Source organism: Nesoenas mayeri (genome assembly GCF_963082525.1).
Source record: "Nesoenas mayeri genome assembly, chromosome: 1".
Classification (NCBI taxonomy): Eukaryota; Metazoa; Chordata; class Aves; order Columbiformes; family Columbidae; genus Nesoenas; species Nesoenas mayeri.
This window is the reverse complement of record NC_137541.1, coordinates 194,576,343-194,600,260: the sequence shown is the minus strand read 5'-3', so window position 1 is coordinate 194,600,260 and position 23,918 is coordinate 194,576,343. Positions and strand designations below refer to the sequence as shown.

Genomic DNA, 23,918 nt, shown 5'->3' with positions numbered 1-23,918 from the left:
TTACTTAAACGAGCAGGGTAACTCAGTGACTCTTCAGCAATAACATGAGGTTCTGTTGATGGCTATTCTACAGTCAGAGAGCTGAAAACTTAACCACCTCAGGTCATTCACAGTATCACAGTATCAGAGTATGTTTGCGATTGGAAGGGACCTCAAAAGATCATCCAGTCCAATCCCCCTGCTGGAGCAGGAACGCCCAGGTGAGGTCGCACAGGAACATGTCCAGGCGGGTTTTGAATGTCTCCAGAGAAGGAGACTCCACAACCCCCCTGGGCAGCCTGTTCCAGTGTCTGTCACCCTCACTGAGAAGAGGTTTCTTCTCAAATTTAAGTGGAACCTCTTGTGTTCCAGCTTGATCCCATTACCCCTTGTCCTATCATTGTTTGCCACTGAGAAGAGCCTGTCTCCGTCCTCGTGGCACTCACCCTTTATATATTTATAAACATTAATAAGGTCACCCCTCAGTCTTCTCCAAACTAAAGAGACCCAGCTCCCTCAGCCTTTCTTCATAAGGGAGATGCTCCACTCCCTTAATCATCTTTGTTGCCCTATGCTGGACCCTCTCCAGAAGTTCCCTGTCCTAAGGTTCCCAAGGTTCCCTGTTGCTCTGTTTACTAAAAATACCACCCAAGAAAAATGTTGAGACGCTTTGCTGAGCTGTGTGTAGCAGAGGACAGGTGGCAAACCAAAACAGACCATCCGCATGTTGTTATATCCTTGCAGCACTTGGTTGCTCCCTAGAAATTTTTCAGCTGAAAACGCTAGGGAGGAAGATCTCTGTTGGCCTAAGCACTAGTGGTGGCACAAGGACAAATGTCTTTATTCAGAGATGGGTGATACATTCAAAACACAGTGATGCCAGGATTGTCAGTGTAGTAGTACCGCAGTGTGGATCCTGAAGCACTGGGACATGAGGGACCATGTTAGGGCACGGGAAGGAAACCCAGCAGTCCCAGTAACTCCTGACGTTATAACTTCCTTCATGTAGTGAATTCCCCCAGGTCACGAGAGGTAGAGAAACACCTCTCATTTACAAACATCTGTCCAAATGGTCTAATATCATGAAGCACTAGGTGTTTCCATGTTTGCTTTTTCAGCCTCTGGAAGGTTTCAAGTGACATTTCACACCATCTGTATAAACTGACCTTGACACCTATTTGCAAGAAAAATATTCTGAGTCAGGAGAGCAGTGAGGTTCTAGAGTAGCCTTTTGGTATTGCCGCAGAAGGTTTTTAAGATAGAATTCAATAAATTTCAAACAAGGATAATCTGAAGCAGCACCTGCCTATCATGGGACCACAATCATCAGCTAGCAATTTCCTTTTCAATAGCCCTTCTGGGTTCTTACAAGAAGAGGTTTGGGCTGTTGACAAAACCCTCTGGGATGTTTGTAGAAAGTGAGACAGTCAAGGATACAAAATCCCTGAGGGAAAATTGAAGTGAGCAGCTTTAAAAATAAAGGACCAATTACATACAGGTGAAAGCACAAGCATGAAAGCGTGTTGAGAAGGTGTGGAGAGCTACTTGTTAGCCACATACTAGAACAGGAGGATCTAAAGCCAAGTTAGGGGAAAATAGAAAAAGTAAGACTTGTCTCCCTGAGGAATTTATTCAGAAGGAAGATATGTTCAGATTTAAACTATAGTGTTAAAAAGTGTCTCTTCATATGGACATTCTGACAGAGGGATTCCTATGGAAGAGCCATCCTGACAGCTTCCTCACTGTCACTGTCATTTGGGAAGCAGTGGAACAGGCTGCACAGGGAAGTGGTGGAGTCACCATCCCTGGAGGTGTTTAAAAGATGGATAGATGATGTTCCTAGGGACATGGTTTAGTGCTAGAGTTAGGTGAGGTTATGGTTGGACTTGATGGTCTCTTCCAACCCGAATGATTCTATGATTCTGTCTTTAAAGGTGCACAGCACTGCCGGTGGCCAAATGCCACTGTAGTGTTCTCCAAATCCCCACATCCTTATTATGTTTTAAGGGTTCCCTCCATTGTCATTAACACTAGGCAAGCAACATAAAGCTTAAGGCGACATAAATTTTTACGTTAAAATGCATATTTACACCATTTTAAGCCTTCCTTTAATTATCATCTTCAGTACCACTTTCTGTCTTCCATCCAAGCCTCCACACTGGTGACAAACCCTGTTCCACACATAGATGTTTAGCAGTGTTTGATTTGGCTGGTGCATAAACAAACTGAATTCAAGAAGTGTGTAGACAAAATAGGCAGGTATTTTTAAGACCAGAAGAATCAGGTTTGCATGGCAAGGTACAAAGAAAAAGACAAAAACCAGACACCAAGCTTTATGAAATTATAAGGTCTCATAAGTTAAGGATATATCTCGATCTTAGTCTGAACCTGAGCTCAGTGAGAAAAATGGACCATTTTCAGATCAGTATTAATCCAAAACAGTGCTTTACTCCATGCTATTTTGAATTTAAGCATCTATTTTGAAATACAAAAGAGGATCACTCTTACCACAACAGTGCCTCCAAACACAGCTTAGTGGAAGGACCCCTAAACTGCCGTACATGTCGTTAGCTGCAAACAAGCCACGTCAAAGTGTTACTTGGCTCGACAGTGCTGGTAACAGTTCTGTCCATGTGGTCAGCCTAACAAAAGAGCTACAAATGCCTTGGTTTCAGCTTGCCGTGGCCCTGCGTGGTTTGTCAATCAAAAGAATTGAGCTTGACATACCGCTGCTCTACAGAAGATGGCACTAAAGATATTTAAATGCTGAGAAAAGATACTGCTACCTCAGGAGGCAGAGTTTGAAGCAAAGATTAAAATATTTTCTCCTCTAGTTGTTTTCTACATGGATTAATCAAAAGACTTTAGGACTCATTAGCTAATAAATAAAATGGTAATAAAAAGACTGAAGTAGCAGTTGAATCTCATACAGTAATTATTATTGTTGTCACAACTAGTGATTAGTGTTCTGTTCTGTTAGACACTACTGACAAGCACGTCAGAGAACACAGCATATTAACAAATAAGAACTGGTGACAGGAAGAATTATTCTTATTTCTAGTTTGTAGGAAGTGTTATTGTGACTACTAGTTTGTAGGAATGGAGGCACAGGAAAACTCAGTGACTCGTTCTAGGTTATATGGTTCTGAGAATGGCACTGACATCCTAGGCTGGCATTTTACCCACCAGAACATGTTTCCTTTCAAAAGTCCTTTGAAAACTGTGAGAAGTCTCCTAGTAAAACAAAAAAATCAGCCTGCTCTGGGATATGTAGCAGTGAGATGCTTTCAGACCATCCTCATGGAAGCAAAAGCTCCATATGAGAAGTATCAGAGGAAGAGTGGTAACTGTACGAGCCAGGCATCTTTTAGGAGGAAGAATCAAAACAGAGAGACACAAGACATGCAGAGAGGAGCGTGGAGCAGGGAAGGGCACAGCAGTGAAAGAGGGAAAGGCGGTAAGACTTTGTCTTTCTAGTAGCAGCCACTTATGGAAATACAGCCAGAGGCTGTGGTTTGAAATTAGAGTGTGTGTAGCAGCAAATACAACTTAACATGTTGCCATTTTCTCCACCCCTTCCACTCGCTCCCTGCAGCTCTTCTTGCCCAACACCATGGCCTACTGCTCCACAGTCACGTCAGCAGAAAAGTTGATGTGGCCACCCTGTAAGCCAGATCAAGGAATTGATCCAGCTGAAAAACAATCCAGCAAAGCAAAACATTGTGTTTTTCATCAGCAAAACCAGTCAGCCAATGCAGTGCTGCACACAGCTGTGCAAACAACTGTGCTGGTACAGTAAAGGTCCTGGAGTGGAGGCACTGTGTTGAGTGAGGTTGGAGAGAGACACAGGCAGGATAAGAATGAGCATGAAGGAATGACATCAGTGTTAACGCCTTAAACTAGTACTACCGGTGAGCAGTTCACAGTGCCAAACCACAACCAAAGCTCCTAAACAAGGATGTTCTTTTACATTGTATTCAGCATAAGAGCAAATATGGTATGTTTTACCAGGAATAAGTCCTGCTGACATTCATGATGAAATTGTAATGGCTTCAAATACTGGCTACCTTCCACAGAAAGGAACAGCAATGGATACCTTGCTTGGAAATGGAAAAACAAGCTCACGTATAGGAAAATTTCTCCACAAAATTCAAACTGCTGCACAACATGATGGTCTGCCTTTGAAATTAAATAAACCAGTAACAAAATATCATGCAGTTGCTGTGAAACTTCTTCTGGAAGCAGAGCAGGCTTCAGTGAACTCCACCAATGTTTGGATACATAGTTAACTGGTCGGCAAACCCGAAAATTGGTCTGGGTTTCGGTCTTCCTCCTGTTGGGAGGAATGCCGGTTTTGTGAGACCCAAAACCAAGGCAGAGAAGCTTTTTATCCAGTGTGCTGAGGAGAACAAAATAGTAAATACCATCACCAGCTTCATCTATATTAATTACTATTTTATTTATTCACAGTGCCATCTCATATGCTTTGTCAGGTAGAATTTATTATAGTACAATAGTGTATTATTACAATTGTTAAAAGCACAAAGGAACCGTGCTGACAGAGATCATGCTGGATAGAGCCTGCACTATTCAAGTAGACTTGAATTTATATGAAAAAGTTTTTGATTCAGCAGCTGAGCTTTGGCTCAGCAAAAGGAACCCGTACAACTGACTCTTTCATTTGGGGTTCCCTTCTTCAGAGACTTCAGAAGTTTCCTCTGTCCTAGAGCAGAGTCCTATGCCTAGACCATCCTAAACAGATGCTGGGCTGAGTTGATATTTAACAGTCTTCAGTGATGGAATCCAGTCTGTCATCCAACTCAATGCTCCAGCCCTCTTCACAGAGAGGTTTTATGGTAACTAGCCTACATCTTCTTGCAACATAATCCTATTATTTCTTATCCTATTGCAAGTGGATGTAAAAAGCAACATCTTTATCTTCTTTGCCACAGTCTTTTACATACTTGAAGGTGCTGTTCTGTCTTTCCTCAGAATTTTCCAGGCCAATTCATTTCATTCAGTCTTTTGACACAGGTCCTGTTTTAGACATTTGGTTGCATTTTATTCCTGACTCCTGGATTTCTCCAACTGATAAATGGGCTTTTTGGGCAGATGGTGCCCAAAAGTGGGGTCCAGATAAGGACTTTCAGGTGCTAAGAAGAGCGGAAACACTATTTCAAACATCCTATTTTTGACAAACCTTTAATTCATACCAGTATGATATTTTTCCAAGTCAACAGTGTTATTGACTCTTGTTCCACTGATGATCTGCTACAAACTCCAGCTCTTATCTACAAAACCATTCTTTGTTTAGAATAGGTCTCCATCCTAGAGTTCTGCAAGTGCTTAGTGTTTCACAATAGTAGCATTTAGTCCTTGCTCACTTCTCAAACCACCATTTCTCCTGGTGATAGAGATCTTATTGAATTCTAAGCCTACCTTCCCATGTACCTGCAGCTCCTCCCAGGTGCATACAGTTTATCCCATTTGATGGATCCTTAACCGTCTGACAATGAGTCATTAATAGCTATTTTACTGTTATACACAAAAGCTTTTATCATGGCATAGGCAGAAATTATTCCTGACAAATTCATGTTGCAATGTCTCAGATTCTATCAGATAAAAGTGAGATAATGGTTTAGTCAGTTTGTTCCTCTGTGTCTATGTGCACGTGTATGGGTAAGTGTAAAGATTGTTTCATGTATTTGTGCTGGAAAGATTGTGGCAGCTATTTAAACTGTATATTAAACAGTCCTCGGAAAGGATGCAATCCCTGAGGCAGGGACATGGCTAACTGTAAGCAGACATTACACTAATGATGCAACATATAATAGCTTTGAAATCTTTATCACACAATAATTACAAAATATTTTTTTCTGGTACCTGTTGCAATGATCTTAACAAACAATACTTAATTAAACAGTTCTGCTCCCTGCAGACATGACACACTTGTCACCTTTATCTTTCAGTTGAGGAAACTCAGAAACAATGAGATTCAGGGTTAACTCTGTGTACTAGGACTGCTATAATACTTTCAAATCAAGTGAAAGAAGTCTTGTGACAAAAGAAGTGCTGATAGTTGGATACCAAACAGATAGCAAGTTTTCCAGTCACCCCATCAAAAGAAGGTGCAGCATTCCTGCTAATGTGTGGATCACTTAGGGATGTGGGAGGGATTTCTATGTGTTATCTTAAAGATTGAACCCCAGTAGAAAATGATCTGCAAAACACTTTAAAACCAAATTTCATTATCCTAACTTAAACAGTTTTAGGACTGCTATTGTCTTTTCCAGCTGACAAGTCTGTATTACCATGATTGCCAAGACAACAACAGAAAAGATACACCTTGCCTGAGCAAGTCAACCTGCCCAGCACAGTTTGTCCACTGAAAAATGCCACCTGCTTCAGACCAGTGTGACTGCAGAGTATTTATTATCTTGGGTAGTGTGCTGGGCTATGAGTGAAATGCTGATTCTTAGCAGCATGCAGAATATGCACTGCTGCTCAAAACATTCATCCACAACCTGTGATTCATAGCTCAACTGTGTAAGTTCTCTATCAGTTTTTTAGTAGATGGCTTATTCAGATACAACAGATAGAGCATAGAGCAGGCAGATGTAAAGTAGTGTCCTGGTTTTGTTAAAAACAAGACCAGTTCTCTTTTAGTGAATTTTTCCTTTCAGCTAAGTTCTTCTAAGTAACTGCATGTTTTTTGGACACTGTGCTCCAAAACTGATAAGAATGACCAATGGAATGCTGAAGAAGCTCGTGTTTAGATTTATTGCTATAACAACTAAGAATTTTGATAACATTCCATAATTGAGAAGGCCGTATTTGCAAGGAGGGGCAAACAGAACAGGTGACTAAAACTGACCAACTGAGTATTCCATCCCATCCATGTCATACACCCCATAAATGAGGGAGATCACGAGGGTTTTGCTGTTTTCGACCATGGCTGGCATATGAAGAGGACCCTGCCTGTGTGCCTGCAAATCTGAGGCCTGGTTCCAGTCCCTGAATCCCTGAATCCAGTTCTAGTTTACTGTGAAGTCCCACACAGAACTTCCAGGTGCCTGCCCTGCAGCCACTGGAGTCACGCCAACTCCATATCAAGCAATGCTGCTACCCTGGGATAATCAAGATTGGGTTTGTATGTTTTGTATATTTTCTCTATTTATTAGTAGCATTAGTAAAGCCTTAAAAACCTTTCCAACTTGAAGTCTCTCTTCCTTATCCTTCTTATCACTTTTTTTTTCCTATTCGGAGAGGGTGGAGGGGGGATTAACAGAGAGCATCTGCCACAGTTTATTGTCACCTTGCACTTAAATCTTGACAGATTTATTGGTGGCTGGTACAGGGAAAGAAAAGAGAAACCACGACAAATAGTCATTGAGTTAATGACAGTGACTTAATGGACAGAAAAATTGAGAAGATAAGTGCAATTATGTGGCCAATTCTGAGGTTGAATTCTATGGTAGTACTGAGAGACCAGCCATGGCAGAGGCAAGCTATATTGTCAAAGGTGTTAAGTCAGAGATGTAACTTGTTTCCTCAGCTAGGCCTGCTGATTAAAGCTTAATACATTTCCAAACCAAGGTTATAAAGATTTTTTTTTGGAGGCTAGGAAGACTTGGAGAAAAAATACCCAGGTCAGAGCTGGGCCCACTTTACAGAAGATAAATACATTCTGTGAAAGAAAATAACAATGAAAAGCTGGATTGGTCAGATACGAAAAAAGTATGTGTACCTGAATTATCTAGAAGATCATAACCATTAGTCTTAGCTCATTAAACTTCAGATAGTTACCATTACTCTCGCCACTGTCTACAAACAGGTTCAAATTACTGTATAGATAATAAGATGGTGAAAATCCAAAGAAACCTGTAATTAACAGCCAGGGTAGTGGCTGTCCTGAATATCAGAAAAGGTGACCACAAAATATAGTGCAATTCTTTGAGTGTGATTTGGTTGCCTGTTAAAACACATTAGCCTAAGTTACAGGGAAAGGAATTACACTTACAGAAAAAAAGAGATTCATTTTCATCAAGTTCAGTTTGTAGTAAAGTGCTCTTAGCTGTTGCTTGTTAGCTGCAGTACACTTTTTATAAAATAAAGCAGCTTTTAACCGTGTTGCATGAATTGAACCTCCCTGGTAGAGGAGTGTTCTTCTCTGTATGAACCATATAATTTGTCTTTTTTATTCTTTCTGTCAGATAGGAATTAACACAGTACATTGGCTCATGATAACTGTAAAACATCTGAAGGATTTTTATTATTTTTTTTTTAATCTAAGAAAACCTTTAATAAAGGTACTTCTATATCCAGAAATCATAAATGTGGATTTATACTTCAGATTTCCTTATAAATCAGTCATTCTCACATGGGAGTTAGAGGTTTTTCTCTAGCTGGGTCTATGAGTTAATAGTGAAGTTTGCTTCCTCTCCCTCCATCCCCTTTTCTGGCAAACATGTTTGTAGTTTTGATTTCAAGATTTTGAAAGACAGTTTAAATTGATGAAGTCAGTTATGATTTCTACTGGTGATTTCAATCAAGGAATAATTCTAGCCAGTCTCACTCCTACACTTCCCAGTTCCGATACTATGTTATTTCACACTTTATATCCTGGTGACACTGGACACTGGACAGTGAGGAATCAGCCTCTTTACAGTCACTTCAGATCTGCTACTTCAGTATTCAAAGCTCTTGGCAATCATCTTTCTGACAAGAGTCTAGGAACCAAGGCCATACAGGCCTGTCAGTGTGACCTTGGTGCAGGGGAAGGTTATGGAACAGATCCTCCTGAATGCCATCACACAGCATACAGGACAACTCGGGGATCAGGCCCAGTCACTGGGGGTTTATGAAAGGCAGGTCCTACATGACTAACCTGATCCCCTTCTATGACAAGGTGACCTGCTTAGTGGATGAGGGAAAGGTTATGGACATTGTCTACCTGGACTTCAGTAAAGCCTTTGACACTGTCCCACAGCATTCTCCTGGAGAAACTGGCAGCTCATGGCTTGGATGGGTGTATTCTTTGCTGGATAAAGAACTGGCTGGATGGCCAAGTCCAAAGAGTTGTGATGAATGGAGTCAAATCCAGTTGGCAACCAGTCACAAGTGATGTTCAGTGTTGTGGCCGGTTCTGTTTAATCTCTCTATCAATGATAGAGAGGGGGAGGGGATTGAGTGCACCCTTGGTAAGTTTGCAGATGACACCAAGTTGGGTGGGAGTGTTGATCTGCTGAAGGGTAGGAAGGCCATACAGAGGGATCTGGACTGGCTGGATCGTTGGGCTGAGGCCAATTGTATGAGATTCAACAAGGCCAAGTGCAGGGTCCTGCACTTGGGTCACAACAGTCCCAGGCACCGTTACAGGCTCAGGGAAGAGTCGCTGGAAAGCTGCCTGGTGGAAAAGGATCTGGGAGTGTTGACTGACAGCTGGATGAACATGAGCCAGCAGTGTGCCCAGGTGGCCAAGAAGGCCAACAGTATCCTGGCTTGTATCAGGAATAGTGTGGCCAGCAGGACCAGGGCAGTAATCGTCCCCTCATACTCGGTGCTGGTGAGGCTGCACCTCAAATCCTGTGTTTAGTTTTGGGCCCCTCACTACAAGAAAGACATTGAGGTGCTGGAGAGAGTTCAGAGAAGGGCAACAAAGCTGGTAAGGGGTCTGGAGCACAAGTCTGATGAAAAGCAGCTGAGGGAACTGGGGCTGTTCAGCCTGGAGAAAAGGAGGCTGAGGGGAGACCTTATCACTGTCTACAACTACCTGACAGAAGGGTGTAGCATGAAGGGTGTTGGTCTCTTCTCTGAAGTAGCAAGTGATAGGACACAAGGGAATGGCCTCAAGTTGTGCCAGGGGAGGTTTAGATTGGATATTACGGAAGATTTCTTCATAGAAAGGGTTGTGAAGCACTGAAACAGGCTGCTCAGGGAAGTGGTTGAGTCACCATCCCTGGAGGTGTTTAAAAGATGCATAGATGATGTTCTCAGGGAGACGGTTTAGTGCCAGTGTTAGGTTAACAGTTGGATTCTATGATCTTGAGGGGCTCTTCCAACCAAAATGACTCTAAGTGCCAAAAATGTAGACACTTCTAGTGTGTTTCAGGAAAGAACACACACAATTCCAGCACAGCATTAGATTTTAATCTGTAGGAAATCCATTTGTAGGTCAATAGGTGCACTTCCTATGTTCCTATGAAGTATCTGAACTTTTTTTCACTACAAAGCAGCTATTTAGTCAAATTTAATATACACAGAAATCTTAGTAAATATGTCCTGGGAGACCTATTATCACCTGATGCTGCAGTTCTGGGTAAAAACTCCTTTTTGGCCCCTTCCAGACACTTTCCCTATTTCTATATTTTTTTTCCCTGTTTAATGATCTGATTGCCAAATTGATAGTTGAAGATAACCTCCTAGTGTTAGTGTTACCAGTTTCGGTGTATCTCATTCCAAGTTCCAGTTAAACTCAAAACCAGGCTGGAAAAACAAACTTTCTTTCCTATGGAGATGGTTGAATTATTTATTCACCAACTTTTTCTGGCTGCAGTTCTGCTAGAACAAGGCTGGCCTAGGCAGCACATTTGATTTCTAGTAGGGGTCACATAAGTGACCTTCCACTTCTAGTTCATGAAGACTGCAGGGTAACAGGAACATAACCAATTGAAAAAACAACCTGCAGCAGAAGTCTAAAATCCTTACAGTAGTCATTAAATGTAGTGTTGGTGCATAGGTTTTTCCACTATGGTAGACAGATTCTCATTAGACACATTAGGTAATACATGGCACATACAAGTAATACAGAAAACAGACACCACGTGAGTGCTTTATTTATAATTTCAGAAAAAAAAAAGTCCTGTTGTTACAAAAGAAATGTAATACTAGAGCACTGGGAGTGTAGATAGTTTGTTCTATTCATACTTGTACACAGAACAATGCAGGAACTTTACCAAGCACAAACCTGATATGTGCCAAGCTTTGTTCTTTAGAGCTGAATTAAGGATGTTTTCACAGTCCAAGTTTCCAATTCAGCTCAGTATTAATGACTTTTCATCTTTTTGTTCATGCTTCTGAGGATGGTGTTTTTGTTTTTCTTGGTCCCCTCTTAGATGACAGCTTTCCATCTGCAGTCAAGTGGTAACACTTGGTGTAGCTCACAAGCAATGGAAGCCTGTTCCTGCTCCGCTTCCAGTGCACAGTGAGGGGTCACACATCTTAACGTTGCTTTGTTTACTCCAGCAGTGATAAACTTAAATGTGCAGTAAGAGATGGATGCAAATAGAGACGCTGAGATAGCACACATCCATTTTGGATAAAAGCCAGTTCTTAAAGCTAAGGAGGGGAAATAGCTAGCTTTCTACAAGTGGGTTCAGTGGGCAGGCACTTGGGAGATAAACTGTGTATGTATGGGTATGTGCTGGTGCAGCTGCTTGTGAGGCATAAAACATGTTTTGAGGCTACTTTGGAGAGACAAGACCACACTGACTCACATAGGTCTTCAAGTTAGTAATATACAATATACAGCTCAGCAATGCGAACTTCAAATAAAATACCTCCTCCTCGTTTCTGATTAGGTCCCTTTGCTATTTTAGCTCTGCAAGCTATGTGTAATTCCAGCTAGACCTACTGTAAGAGGAATGGTGATTCAGCCTCAGTGTGGAATGTCAGAGAGACTGGGAGTGGTTTGATGGACTCACTTGAAAGGTACCTCAGATAGGGAGGTTTCCTGAAGAAAAGCTGTGCAGGTTGGATATGAAAAAGGGACTGATGAAGGAGCACTGGTAGGTGCAATTTACTGCGTATCATGCTGTTAAGTGTCGAAGCACTTCTTTTGGATAACAAGCAGAATGAAACAAGGCAATTTTTCTTGGCTTTTACTGGAAAAAAACCTTTAAAGGTACACAGCTGAAGGAGGCAAAATCATGTGGTAAAAGTCTCTGTCAAATAAAATCTGCTTTATTGAGATTCTTCACAAAGTGTTGGAGGAGAGCAAGAGTTGCTCTGCCCCCACCTTCTCAAAGGTGACAATCCTTTTTTGATCCTGACCAAGAGAATGAAAAAACCAACTTCATTCCTCCCACTGCTGCAGCCCCTGTGAGTGAAGGGAGGCAGCACTGACCTAATGATATTCACAAGCAGTTGAGACTTACCACCCCCAACCCTGTAGGAGATGCTCCTTGGTGCAGGTGAGGAGGCAAAAAAATAAAAGCCATTATTGGTGCCCAGCAGAGCTGATAGCATGCATTGCCATGGAGTACCCATATTCCATTTCCTTGTTCTCCAGAATATTTGAGAGAATAAGACACCTGCTATAAACACAATCACCTCCCTGTCTTCCCTTTCACAAGCTTTAACTTCCCCCGCAAAAACCCTTCACCCCACTTTTGACTGCAACCCTTTATTACTGACTTGCCTCTGAGGACAACACAGTGCATTTGTGATTCCTGGCTCTGCTTTGGGCACTAGAGCCTTCCCTGGGTCTTTCCACTCCCACTTTTTGAAAAGTGACCCTGTGTTGGAAAAGCTGCTGCCAGAAGGCTGCTCTCTCTATTTGCAGATGCAGGAATACTGAATTAGCTCATGATCTTTAAAACCTGCCTCAGTGGCAGCTTCCCGGGGAGGCTATCATCTCTAAAACATGAATGAACTTTCCTTTTTATCCTTTTCCTTGAGTGTGAAAATATCGTGGATTCTTTTCTGACACATAAGATAGTTTGAGGGAAATAGGGAGTTAGAAAATCCTGAAACCAGTTAATTACTTTAAAACTGGTGTTTTCTTGGATTCTTTCATGCAAATTTTCATCACTAGGTAACACAGCTCAGCCAGATTCAATGTAATGCAGATCCCAGAGACAGCAAGCATGAAAATAGTAAATGTGGTTTTCTCAGTGGGCCGAGACACAAAACAATCCACTGTGTTGGGGCAAGGCCAAGCATCACACTTCACCAGGCGAGGCATCTGGTACCCATCATACATGTAATAGAATACATACATGAAGACAGCTTCAAAGACAACCCGGAAGAAGATGCTGCTGGTGTATGTCCACCACAGGGCACCTCGAATGTGAATCTTTTCATTTTTCAACTCTTCAATATCAATTTTCTCACCGTTTCTGAAGCGCCTTTTCTTCTCGTGCCTGGTGTAAGCTACGTGCATGGCCACCAGCAGTGCAGGTGTGGAAACAAAGATGAGCTGCAGGGCCCAGAGTCTGATGTGAGAGATGGGGAAAAAGTGATCATAGCAAACATTTCTGCACCCAGGCTGAAGTGTGTTGCAGACAAAATCTTGTTGTTCATCCCCCCAGACTCTCTCTGCAGCCACAACCAAGATCATGATACGGAAGATGAACAGGACCGTGAGCCATATCTTCCCAATGCTGGTGGAGTGTTTATTTACGCCTCCTAAAACGTTCTGCAGAGATCCCCAGTCCATCTTCTTTTCTGTGCCCTTTTACCTGCAGGATGACGTAAAACACCAAATGGTCAGTTCTCAAAGGGTGAAGAATCAGCTCTAGACCTTCTGCAAATGAGATGACTTCCTAGTACTCACTCAAGAGCCCTTGGCAAATGCAAGTCACTTTCATTAATGTCACCCATATGTTTATGGATTCAAACAGCTTATTAAACTCTCTCCTTCCATGTTTTTATGATGGGACAAGCATACCTTAACATATTTCTCAACAAGGCTTTGGGCAGGAAATAAGGTACATCTTCAAATACATTTCCTCTGTGCATCCTGTATGCCCTCCTTCCCTTTCCTGAGATATTCGGTGTTTTGTCCCTAAGTGTATCTCCCAAAGCAACAGAAATTATTATCACTGCACAAGTTGAAGCCACATCTACACATGGTAGAGACTTCCCTAGTTTTCATAGGATTTGTTTGCCAATGCCACAAGCCCTAGAAGGCTGGGTTGGTGCTTTCTTTGCCTCACTCCTCCTAGATGCCTCCAGCAAGCCTTCAAGTCTTTCTGCTGTAGCTCAGACGTGACCCTTTCTTGGCAAGCCCTTCATCTCAGAAGTACAGCATTTGATTTTGCCCACACTGCTGAGAAGCCTTGAGCTAGCTCTGTCAGGGCTGTATGCATATACAGCACAAACCAAGGAGAAGATACTGCAGAGCCTGCCCTTCCACATTCATTGCTGTCTCTTCCAGAAAGGAGACAAGCAGAGCCATAGAGCTGGGAGGAAAAAGCCTTCAGCTAAAGAGTGTGTTGATTGTCTAGATGCTATCACACCCAGCAGAATAAATAGGAGGTGCAACATCAGAGAAGCTCCCTTTCAGCTTTCCTTTTTTCCTCCTACTCTTGAGAATGAAAATCCACATTCTCTGCCCATTTTAAAGTTAAACAAGTTTTGCTGAAGTCAGAATTCAGTCTCAGGGCTCAGCTTTCACTGATCGCAGCCATTTAGAAACTGAATCAGAAAAAACACTTTGAAACCAGAAGTGGGAACTTGCATTGCTGGTCCATCATCTCTCAAGGCTGGGGCTCAACTTTGCTGCATGGGAGAGCCACTGGCCTGGGGATAAGAGCTCCATCTCCTCTTGGTGCAGGCTGCATGCTGTGGGGAGAGCACGGAACCTTGCACTGGTCAAAGTTCTCAAAATCTGAGAATTCTCACACAACAGTTTAAAAAAAATAATAATAATAATAACTTCTCTACCCTGGTGTAGTTACAACACAACTAAAGAACTAACGTGCCCCAACAGAGACCCTTGGTACAAGGGCCCAGCTTGTACAGACAAGCCTTGAGGCAAGAGGGAGAGGTCAGATTTACTGTGATGAAGAAAGGGAAAATCGGGTAAGCAAAAAAAAAAAAAAATCCAAAAAACAAACAAAAAAACCCACCCAGCTTTGAGAAGATGGCTGGAATTCCTTAGACTTCTCATGCTTTGTCTCTACTGAAACTGGCAGCATTCTATGCAAATTTTTCCTGTGACCTTAACTCTAGGCTATGATACCAGACCCTTTCTGTTAAGAATTTCTTCATATCTGTTGCATAGCCATTAAAATAAAGTCAGTGAAACCTCCACAAGGGGATAATAAAGACTGAAGGAAGACATTTGTAGTGTCTATCCTGGTCGGAGGAACAGCCTGGGCTCCAAGTGTGGGCTCACAAAGGAGTTTTGAACCAGTGCTGCAAGCTTTTTGGGGGAGAAAAAACCAAAACAAACCACAACAAACACAACAAAAGCACGTTTCTCCCTGCTCATCTGCCATCACAAAAAAAGCACGTTTCTCCCTGCTCATCTGCCATTACAGAAACACTGAAATTGGCTGTGGGTACGGAGTGAACCTACTGGGACACGCACCCTGCGAACCAAGGCATTGGGAAGCGCTCGAAATCCCCGCTTTGCGGTTTCAAGCCGGACGCTTTGAGGCAGCTCCCAGCCCACCCCTCCCTCCGCAACCAGCTTCGCTCCCGCTGAGCTGCCGGGAGGCAAGACCGTGGGGCGGACACGGAGCCCGCAGCGAGCCTTTTGCCGCGGGAAACGCCACGGCCGATTGCAATCGGCTCCTGTCAGCAGACACCGTTTTGGCTTTGAGGCCCGACGGCTCCCCCAGGAGGGGGCTGCGCTGCAGAGGCCTCCGGCTGCCGCCCGTCCCGACCCTCAGCCCCGCAGCTTCGGCCAGTCCCGGGGCTGAGGACGGCCAGTCCCAGCCCAAGCACGGCTGCATCGCCGACAGGCAACCGAAGGACAGGGCCACGGCGTGACGACCCCGACCCCGCAGCTCCCCGCTCCGCTACCTGCGCTGCCCCGATCCCAACCCCGCCGGCGACGCTCCCAGCCCGGGGTTTCCTTCCACCACGCTTCCCCGATCCCGACCCGCTCGGGAGGCGCACAGCCTAACGCCGCTCCCACCGCCCCAGCACACGGGAGCCGCTCAGGCCGCTCACCTGGCACGGCTCGGCGGGGTACCCGGAACGCGACCTGCACGGCGTGCCGCGCTGTCTGCTCCTCGCTGCGCTGCTCCGCTCCCGGGTCCGGCGGTGCCTGCGGAGCAGCCGGTCCCAGCCTCGCCGCCCCAGAGCTCAAGGTCCCTCCTCATTCACCTGCCGCCGCTTTTAACCCGCCCCCCGCCCTCCTCTGATCGCGCCGGGCTCCTCCGGCTGCCCGCGGAGGCGGCGGCGGGGACCCAGGGCGGGGCTGGGGAGTCCGTCCCCACCGAGGGGCTGAGCCGGGGCCGCCGGCGCTGGGCTCCGCTCCGCTGTGTCGGCGGGGCGTGAGCTGCTGCGGACGGAGCGGGGCTCCCAAGCCCCCGCTGCCCCGGGAGGCAGCGCCCTCCGGTTCGTCCGGAACGTCGTTGCCCAGAGCGCTGCCACGGGACGGGCATCGGGCAGGGCGGGCTCGGTAACCTGCAAGTGCGGCCCCGCGCCGCGGTGGATTCCCAAGCGTCAGCACAAAACATGTACCAGGGGGAAATCCAGTCCTGTGGGTCCCTCCAAAACTACCCCTGTGCCGTGACAGCTCGAGGCAATCGTCACCGTGGGCCAATTCGGTCAACGGTCAGACAAAATGCAGCTCCCAGAGGCTTTCAGTAGCGTGAGACAAGGCTGGAGAAAAAAACCTCTGAGACCTAAAGTGGCTTCAGTTTGGAAGACAAGGAGCAGATAAACTAACTTTTAGTTTGATACTAACGATTGAATGATCTTCGTAGCCAGATGCAGAGATAGTGCTGGCAGCAGATAACTAAGGGCAGGATAGAAGACAGTTGTTTTCCATTTTGAAATATTGTGGGCATTCTTACAGCTGTAAGAAACCTTTCCGGCACTCTTACTAGTGTGCACAACCTTGATTTCACTGCTACTGCTCAAAGGAGGGGGCTAAAGTTGTTTTTTGTGAGATAAAATGATCTAGTAGAAAGTATAGAGAGTGAATCAGAGTTACTTGCCATGTGAAAAGTCACCAGGTGTTATTTCTCTGGAGTTTGGGCTCTGTTGACAATTAAAAAAAAAATTAAAAGGCCTCTTCTAATTCTACCATCCTTTAAATCCCATATTCAAGGAAAGTATCTGAGGGTGGAGGCCATGGCCAGTCAGGTGCAAATTAGTTGGACCAGCACTGCAGCACTTACCCTGGGCTTAGATTGTGAAGTATACCAGGTATTGCTGGTAGGCTCACACAGTCTGCACTTCACCCAAAACATCCAATCAAGAATGACTTCTATTAAATGATGCTTCATTGCAACACAGTAAAGAGTCTTTGCTTTTTAAAACGCTGTGACCAAAAATCCTACCAGAAAAGAATGCTATGTAAAAGAGGGTGTGTAGGAAAGCGAAATGGTGGTGAAATGCTTCCCATATGACTTGTGAGATAATAAAAACTTTTCAAAGTATATCAAGTACAGCTGAAAAATTATGTGTTTCTTTCCATACATTGAAGTAAAGATGTCTCCTGTATATTGCACTTAGTCCTGAGCTTGGTTTTATGAGATATGTCTGGAAGTAGAAATGCTTTAATCAGTAGGGATTTAAATAAAACTTAAGCTTGATCTACTAATTTGTATAGATAACAAGTACAAGGAACTAGAACTTGCGTGTTTATCTGAAAAATGGCAAAGCAAATGTGGTTTTGATCTCAGAGGTTTAGCAAATGAAATCAGATACTAAGATCTTTAAATAATCTAAAAAGAAATGTCTGAAAAAATCAACTATGTTTTATAAAATACCCAAGTTTGATAGTAGTAAACGTAAATGCTTGAAAGAAATCCACAGCTCGTGTTGCTCAGTACTGCCACAGCAGTTTTCATTTATGACCAAAAACCCCATGGTAAAGCTGAGTGCTACCTTTACTTTCCTTTATTTTTGTTTGCTTGCTTTATGTGTGAGGAAGTATGTAGTGCTTTATTTGGGAAGGAAAGGGGACTCTTGGCAAGGAATTCTAATAGTGCACAAACCCAGGGTGCAGGCTTCTTGCCTACGCTTTGCTTCATACCTGGCTAGTTGGCAGTAGGTGCAAGAGCCAAGTATTAACAACTCCAGCATCTGTAAGGGTTCAGCTGCAAGGAAGGGTTATTCTGGTAGCATTTAAGGTGGTGAATGTTACAAAGTGTGTGTATATGTTCAAAACATTGGTTTGTGTGGATTGTGAAGTAATGTGAAAATAAAAGGTTCATAAAAAAAAGCTTCCCCTCAGTTCCAGAAGGACAGGGAACTGCTGGAGAGGGTCCAGCGCAGGGCAACAAAGATGATTAAGGGAGTGGAGCATCTCCCTTATGAGGAAAGGCTGAGGGAGCTGGGGCTCTTTAGTTTGGAGAAGAGGAGACTGAGGGGTGACCTTATTAATGTTTATAAATATATAAAGGGTGAGTGCCATGAGGATGGAGCCAGGCTCTTCTCGGTGGCAAACAATTATAGGACAAGGGGCAATGGGTACAAGCTGGAACACAAGAGGTTCCACTTAAATTTGAGAAGAAACTTCTCAGTGAGGGTGACAGACACTGGAACAGGCTGCCCAGGGAGGCTGTGGAGTCTCCTCTGGAGACATTCAAAACCCACCTGGACATGTTCCTGTGCAACCTCACCCAGGTGTTTCTGCTCCAGCGGGAACCTCCTCTTTTGAGGTCCCTTCCAATCCCAAACATACTGTGATACTGTGAAAAATAGGAAAATAAATACTGTTGTTACTTTCTCAATGCAGAAACAGGTTTTAGCTTATTTCAAGACAGCAGAAATCTTGGCATCATCTTCCAGTAATGTTTTACAGCTTTCAAAAAACTGGTTTGGCATCTATTAATTCAACATCCTCCAGACACCTCCAGAGGTTCTGTCTGCATCTATACTTTTAATAGCCCTTGCTTCATTCTCTGCTTTGTCTAACCATGCTTGACATCACCTGTATCTAGATTATATAAATATTTAATATTTATCCCATATATACCTCAAACTCCATAAGATCCTGGAGTAATTAACTCAATAGCTTAATTAAGTTTGGTGAAAACAAACAAACAAACAACACCACATTTAATTTACTGAAAACCTGCTCTTATATAATTTTGTGGGACATTCCTGAGTCCTAGCCATTGGGAGCAATAGCTAATCGTCTTTTCCTGTTCATCTCCTCCATAACTGCATAAACTTCTGTCACATCGCTCTATTATTTTTATTCTGCGCTGAAAGGCCTAATTTGTTGAATCTATGCCATGCAGGAACCGTTATATGGCTTTACTACCCTCATCACAACTTTTTTGTGTCTTTTTTGCAAGAGCTGTCCAAGTACCTGCACAGTTTATATATGCCCGAAGCAATGCCTTCTGTTGCATTCTCCATCATTTTCTAGTCATTTCTATTTACTTGTTTTCATTTTTTTCAGAGACCTCGAAGCAATGAGTTGGCTTTTTCATAGTCACTCCAAGATTCTTTCCTGGGTACATATATGCCCATATACTTGAATGGGTGTACTTTGGGTTAATTTTCTCACTCTATTAGTTTGCACTAGCAGACACTAAGCTGCCATTTTATTACCTAGTTACACTGGATAAAATCTTCTGCTATTCCTCATGGTCGGGTGTAGTTTTGACTACTTCAAAGTATCACTTTTATAATGTGTTATTCACAAGCATTTTTGCTAATTCATATGTGTAGCAACCTCCTTATTCATAATTTTTGCTTAGAATGAGGCTCTTTCAACACCTAGCAGCTTACTTGCTACTTGTCATGCACAACTGCTGTTAATCAACTGGAAATGCAGCTATAGACTCAGATTGCACTTTGGAAACAGTTTTAATTTCTTTTAGGCTGAGCTAAACGTGTTACACCTGACATTTTTGCACTAACATCAGCAATAAAAGCACCTTCCCAGTTTGACTCAGCATGTGTAACCAGTTTGTCTCTGCATTTACTTTTCAAATGCTTCTTTTAGTCATACTGAGACAAAAAATACCATATTTGTTTAGCCTTTGAGCAAATCATTTTGTCTTCTTTGATATCTTTACACGCATATTAGTGTCTGAAATAGGTACCCAGCCATTATTTTCATATTCACTTTAATTGCCCTCCCAGTCATTAAAAAATAAGCATTTGCATTTTACAGAGCAGTGCCTGAAGCATTGTTGGCAAGGTCTGGCTAATACAAATATGTGGTCTTAGGAGCTCAAATCCGTAAAGCTGTAGCTTCCACGTCTCCCACACAACACAGAATTCTTAAAGCTTACACAGCCCCCGTGTTCAGTACACTCTGCCTTCTCCCTCCCCGCACAGAAAAATGGGTTCGTGTGTCATTTTCAAGGAATATTTTATTTACAAAGAACAACTTCTATTGTTTGATAGAAATACTTTATTTGCTACTTCCTCATCTTTCAGCTTTCTTGCAGTAAAAAGTTAATTTGATAAAAATACCACTGTGGTTAAGTGCTGTAGGAGGAAGGTGAGAGCACGCAAGGCTGGTCTGAGAGTGAAAACAGCGCTCAATGTGCTTTTTAAACCCAACTGAATGTAAGGGATGCAAAGATCTTGGTTGGTGCAGGTCACTCTTCTCTGGCCACAGGCATTGATCCCATATTCTCTACATTCTCCAAAAGCTTCTTTGTCAGACAAAGCTTAAGACCACTGAAAAAAATAAGCCAGTGCAGAAGACATCAACCTTTTTTATGTTCGTTGCCCAGCTGAAACAATTCAGGAGGCTTCTGGAGAGGGACATAGCACCTAGTTTACTTCTATTAGTTAGACTGGTCTTCTACCGGACTGTTTCTCAAAACTACTCTCCAAAGTTACTCCACAAAATAGCGTGGGCCCTGTCTTTTCTGTAGGTGAATTTTTGGCTGTGCAGAATGGCAAGGAGATTAAACAGGTTTCATAATTTCATCCAGCTATAAAAAAATAATCAACAAAGACAATAGTGTGACATTTTGAAGTGTCGGTATCTTCTCGCTCCCTCGTTTCACCCCCCTGTGGCAACCAGAATTTATTTTGTTAGTGGCTGTTTGCCTTTTCTCCCCAACTCTAACAGATTGGTATGGTTCCCTCAACTTCCCAGATCCTTTGTCCAAGTCCTGCAGCTCCAGAGACACCTTCCCAGGGCTGCTGCCCATTCCCTCCCAGGGACACCCGTCTGGCCCCACTCGCTCGCCCAGGCTGGCCTTGCAGCAAATGGGTCTCCATTCTCCCAGGCTCCACAGAACCTGACTCTACTGGTGCACAAAAGCTCACACCCTTTCACGGATAAATCAGAGTTGGTGGGTAAAACTCATATTTTCTACCTGTTGCTCAAAAAAATGTTTTGGGAGAGAGTAGCAGAATCTCATATGAGAGAGCTGGCATGGTACCTTTTCACAGAGAGGGTCCCATTTCACCAACAGCTCTGTCATGAAGATGCACCATAGGGCCAGGCACAGACAGGCAGAGGAGGGTTTATAAAGGAGGGTCATGACTTTGCTTCTGGGAAGGTCCTTTCCACTGTCCCTCAGAAATAATCTCTCCCCAAAGGAGAGGGGTGTAGGGTACAGGCCAGAGCTAGGGGCAGACCTTTCTTTTGACTAATTCCCACCCTTTGTCATGCATATTACATGTCTGTAAACACGCTAGTAGGATTGGCAACATTTTCTCAGGTTTGCCAAGAACACTTTAATCTTTGATGCTTATCTGAGGAGGTTTTGTTCTTCTGTATCTCTTGGAGCACACACAGCATAGAAGAAACCCACATTAGTTTACTTATTCACAGATAAGAATGGGAAGAAGCCAATGAGAGGCAATGAGTGGCAATGCTGGAGCCTGGGGAGAGAAATTGCCAAAGGCAGTACTGATGAAGCAGCCATGAAGGCTGCAAAGTACAGAAGATAGTGCCAGTGAAGCCTGAAGAGAGGCTGGATGCCAACAGTGGCAGAAGGACTGATCCCATACACCCCACAGAGGGAAGGGGAAGACATGGGAGGGGAGCGTTGGAATTAAAATTTCTGCTGAGTCATTGTGCTCAGTGACAGGAGCTCAAAGGGGATGGAGATGAGAGTGGACAGCATCTGAGAATTATGTATGACTGCTCTGAGGAAAGTGGGCTGGATTCACACGTTGCATTGTTTTAATCCAATCCGAATAAAGTACATTCACTGTTCCCTTTGTCAATATTCAAATCACTGACTACGTGACTAATCCAGCAGAGTTTGCTGAGGTCTCAAGTGCAAGTCCTGAAAGAGACTGAAAACAAGAATAGGATGATTCAGTAATGACCTGGTTGCACCTATGTGTGCATCATATTAACAAGGTCGTTTATTGCATGCAAATACATAATGGGAAACATTTCCTCTTGCTAAGCTAATCAGAGATAAAGGAGTTGAACTGGGCTTGGGAAGGTACAGTCATGAGGAACTAAGGGAATGAAGTTAAAATCAGATGCTGTTATATTAAAAAAAATGTAGTTGCTATTACAAAGGAGCATTCCATCCAGAAGCTGCAGTCAAGCCCACACCAACACGTTGCACCAACAGATCTGTGGTGGATTACAGTGGTGACCTGGAGATCATGTGTTCATGTGGTGGTCTCAGTCAGTTGCAACCCCTGGGCCCTTTAGGTGGCATCCCCAAGTTCAGTGCTGCTCACTGAAGTAGTGACCCTGGGAACAGGCTTGTGAAATTCTATGGGATGCATCTGGGCAATGTCCTGGGAAACTAGGCCAAGTTAAATTCTCAAATGCCCACTGTTTCTTTCTTCATCCCCTAGTTTTTCTGCGTTCCTCAATTTTAGACTTTTTTGCTGGCAATTCAACTACTTGTCAAACAGCACCTGTCACTCATCCCATCAGATGGCTCCTTCACATGTCAAAGCCCAGCACTTCTGTGTTTGTGGGTAGTCAAAAACAAGGGCTCCATCGCCACTGAGGGGTGAAGATGATCTAGCACTCTGCAAAGGGATTATGCACATCATCTGGAGAATGCTCAAAATCTGCTGATTTTTGGTGGCCATCTATATTAAGTAGAGCAGATTAAAAAAGAGCACAGTGACACAGGGTAAGATGGTGATGCTAAGTGGGGAAAATCTGCAGCATCTGCAGAGTTCTTGGGCACTGAAGCGCACAAAACTACATGCAAAGCTGGCACTAGTGCCCCTGTGCAGAGACGACATCAGGAGAGTTCTTATCATGACAGAAAATTAAGCAGGCAGCTGCATGCTCGAGCTTGACTGCTGTTAGTCAATGGGCAACAATGTGGAGTTGGAAAGTCAACAGAAATTATGCAAGACTGTGAGGCTGTGCATTGTACAGGAAATAATAAAGGAAGCTGAAGTAGGCTTCAGGAAGACCTGTTTGCCCAAGGGCCACTGAGTATGTAATGAAAAAGGGTATATTCCCAGATTATACCTGTACTGAGAAGGTCCACAGAAGCCTGCCACGTAAAGTAACAGTTTGCACCCTGAAACTACAAGCCATGCGCACTTCAAAAACACAAAATAGGTGAGGTAGCAGTATCTGCCCAGATCCACTCCCTCTCTTTGTGAATAGTGTTTTTTGAGTGACGGATATCATTCATCAGTGTCTATGCTGGAAACCAAACAGCATTAAATGTCTACTCATTGGCGTTGCACAAACTTGAAAAGATACCAGTGATGACCTATGCGCTACCTTGTACCTAGGAGGGAAATGTTACCAGCAGAGTGGGCAGTGCAGCCGGCTTGCTGGGATGATTCTGCTGACCTGAAACAACCAGACACAAAACTAAATAGCAAAATACACAAAAACACTGTTGAGCCGAGGGCAGCTCCGTGTCAAAGCCAGGTCCTGCTTCCCTTGGGTCTGGGGGAGGTGGGACTGAACTACAGCACAGTATTGCTGCTTGGAAGGACTCTTCCAAGTTCTACGGCATATGCAAACCCCAGGCTAGTAGCACGAGTCTCAGGTAGTGTATTTGATATGTAAAACCTGATAAACACATAAATAAAACCAGAGGAAATATTAGATACCTTGCTAGCATCAAACAAACAGAACCCCAAACAAACCAACCAACCTC

The 23,918-nt window shown here is 43.7% G+C and overlaps 1 protein-coding gene across 1 annotated transcript; it reads right to left on the bottom strand.

Annotated features, from left to right (window-relative positions):
• Window positions 1–12,739: 12,739 nt before the first annotated feature.
• On the bottom strand, window positions 12,740–13,417 carry LOC308043911 (gap junction beta-2 protein-like; the record flags this gene model as incomplete). The annotated part of the gene is made up of 1 exon (XM_080350284.1): window positions 12,740–13,417. One exon carries the CDS (start codon window positions 13,415–13,417, stop codon window positions 12,740–12,742), a length of 678 nt encoding a protein of 225 aa, XP_080206410.1.
• Window positions 13,418–23,918: the final 10,501 nt, after the last annotated feature.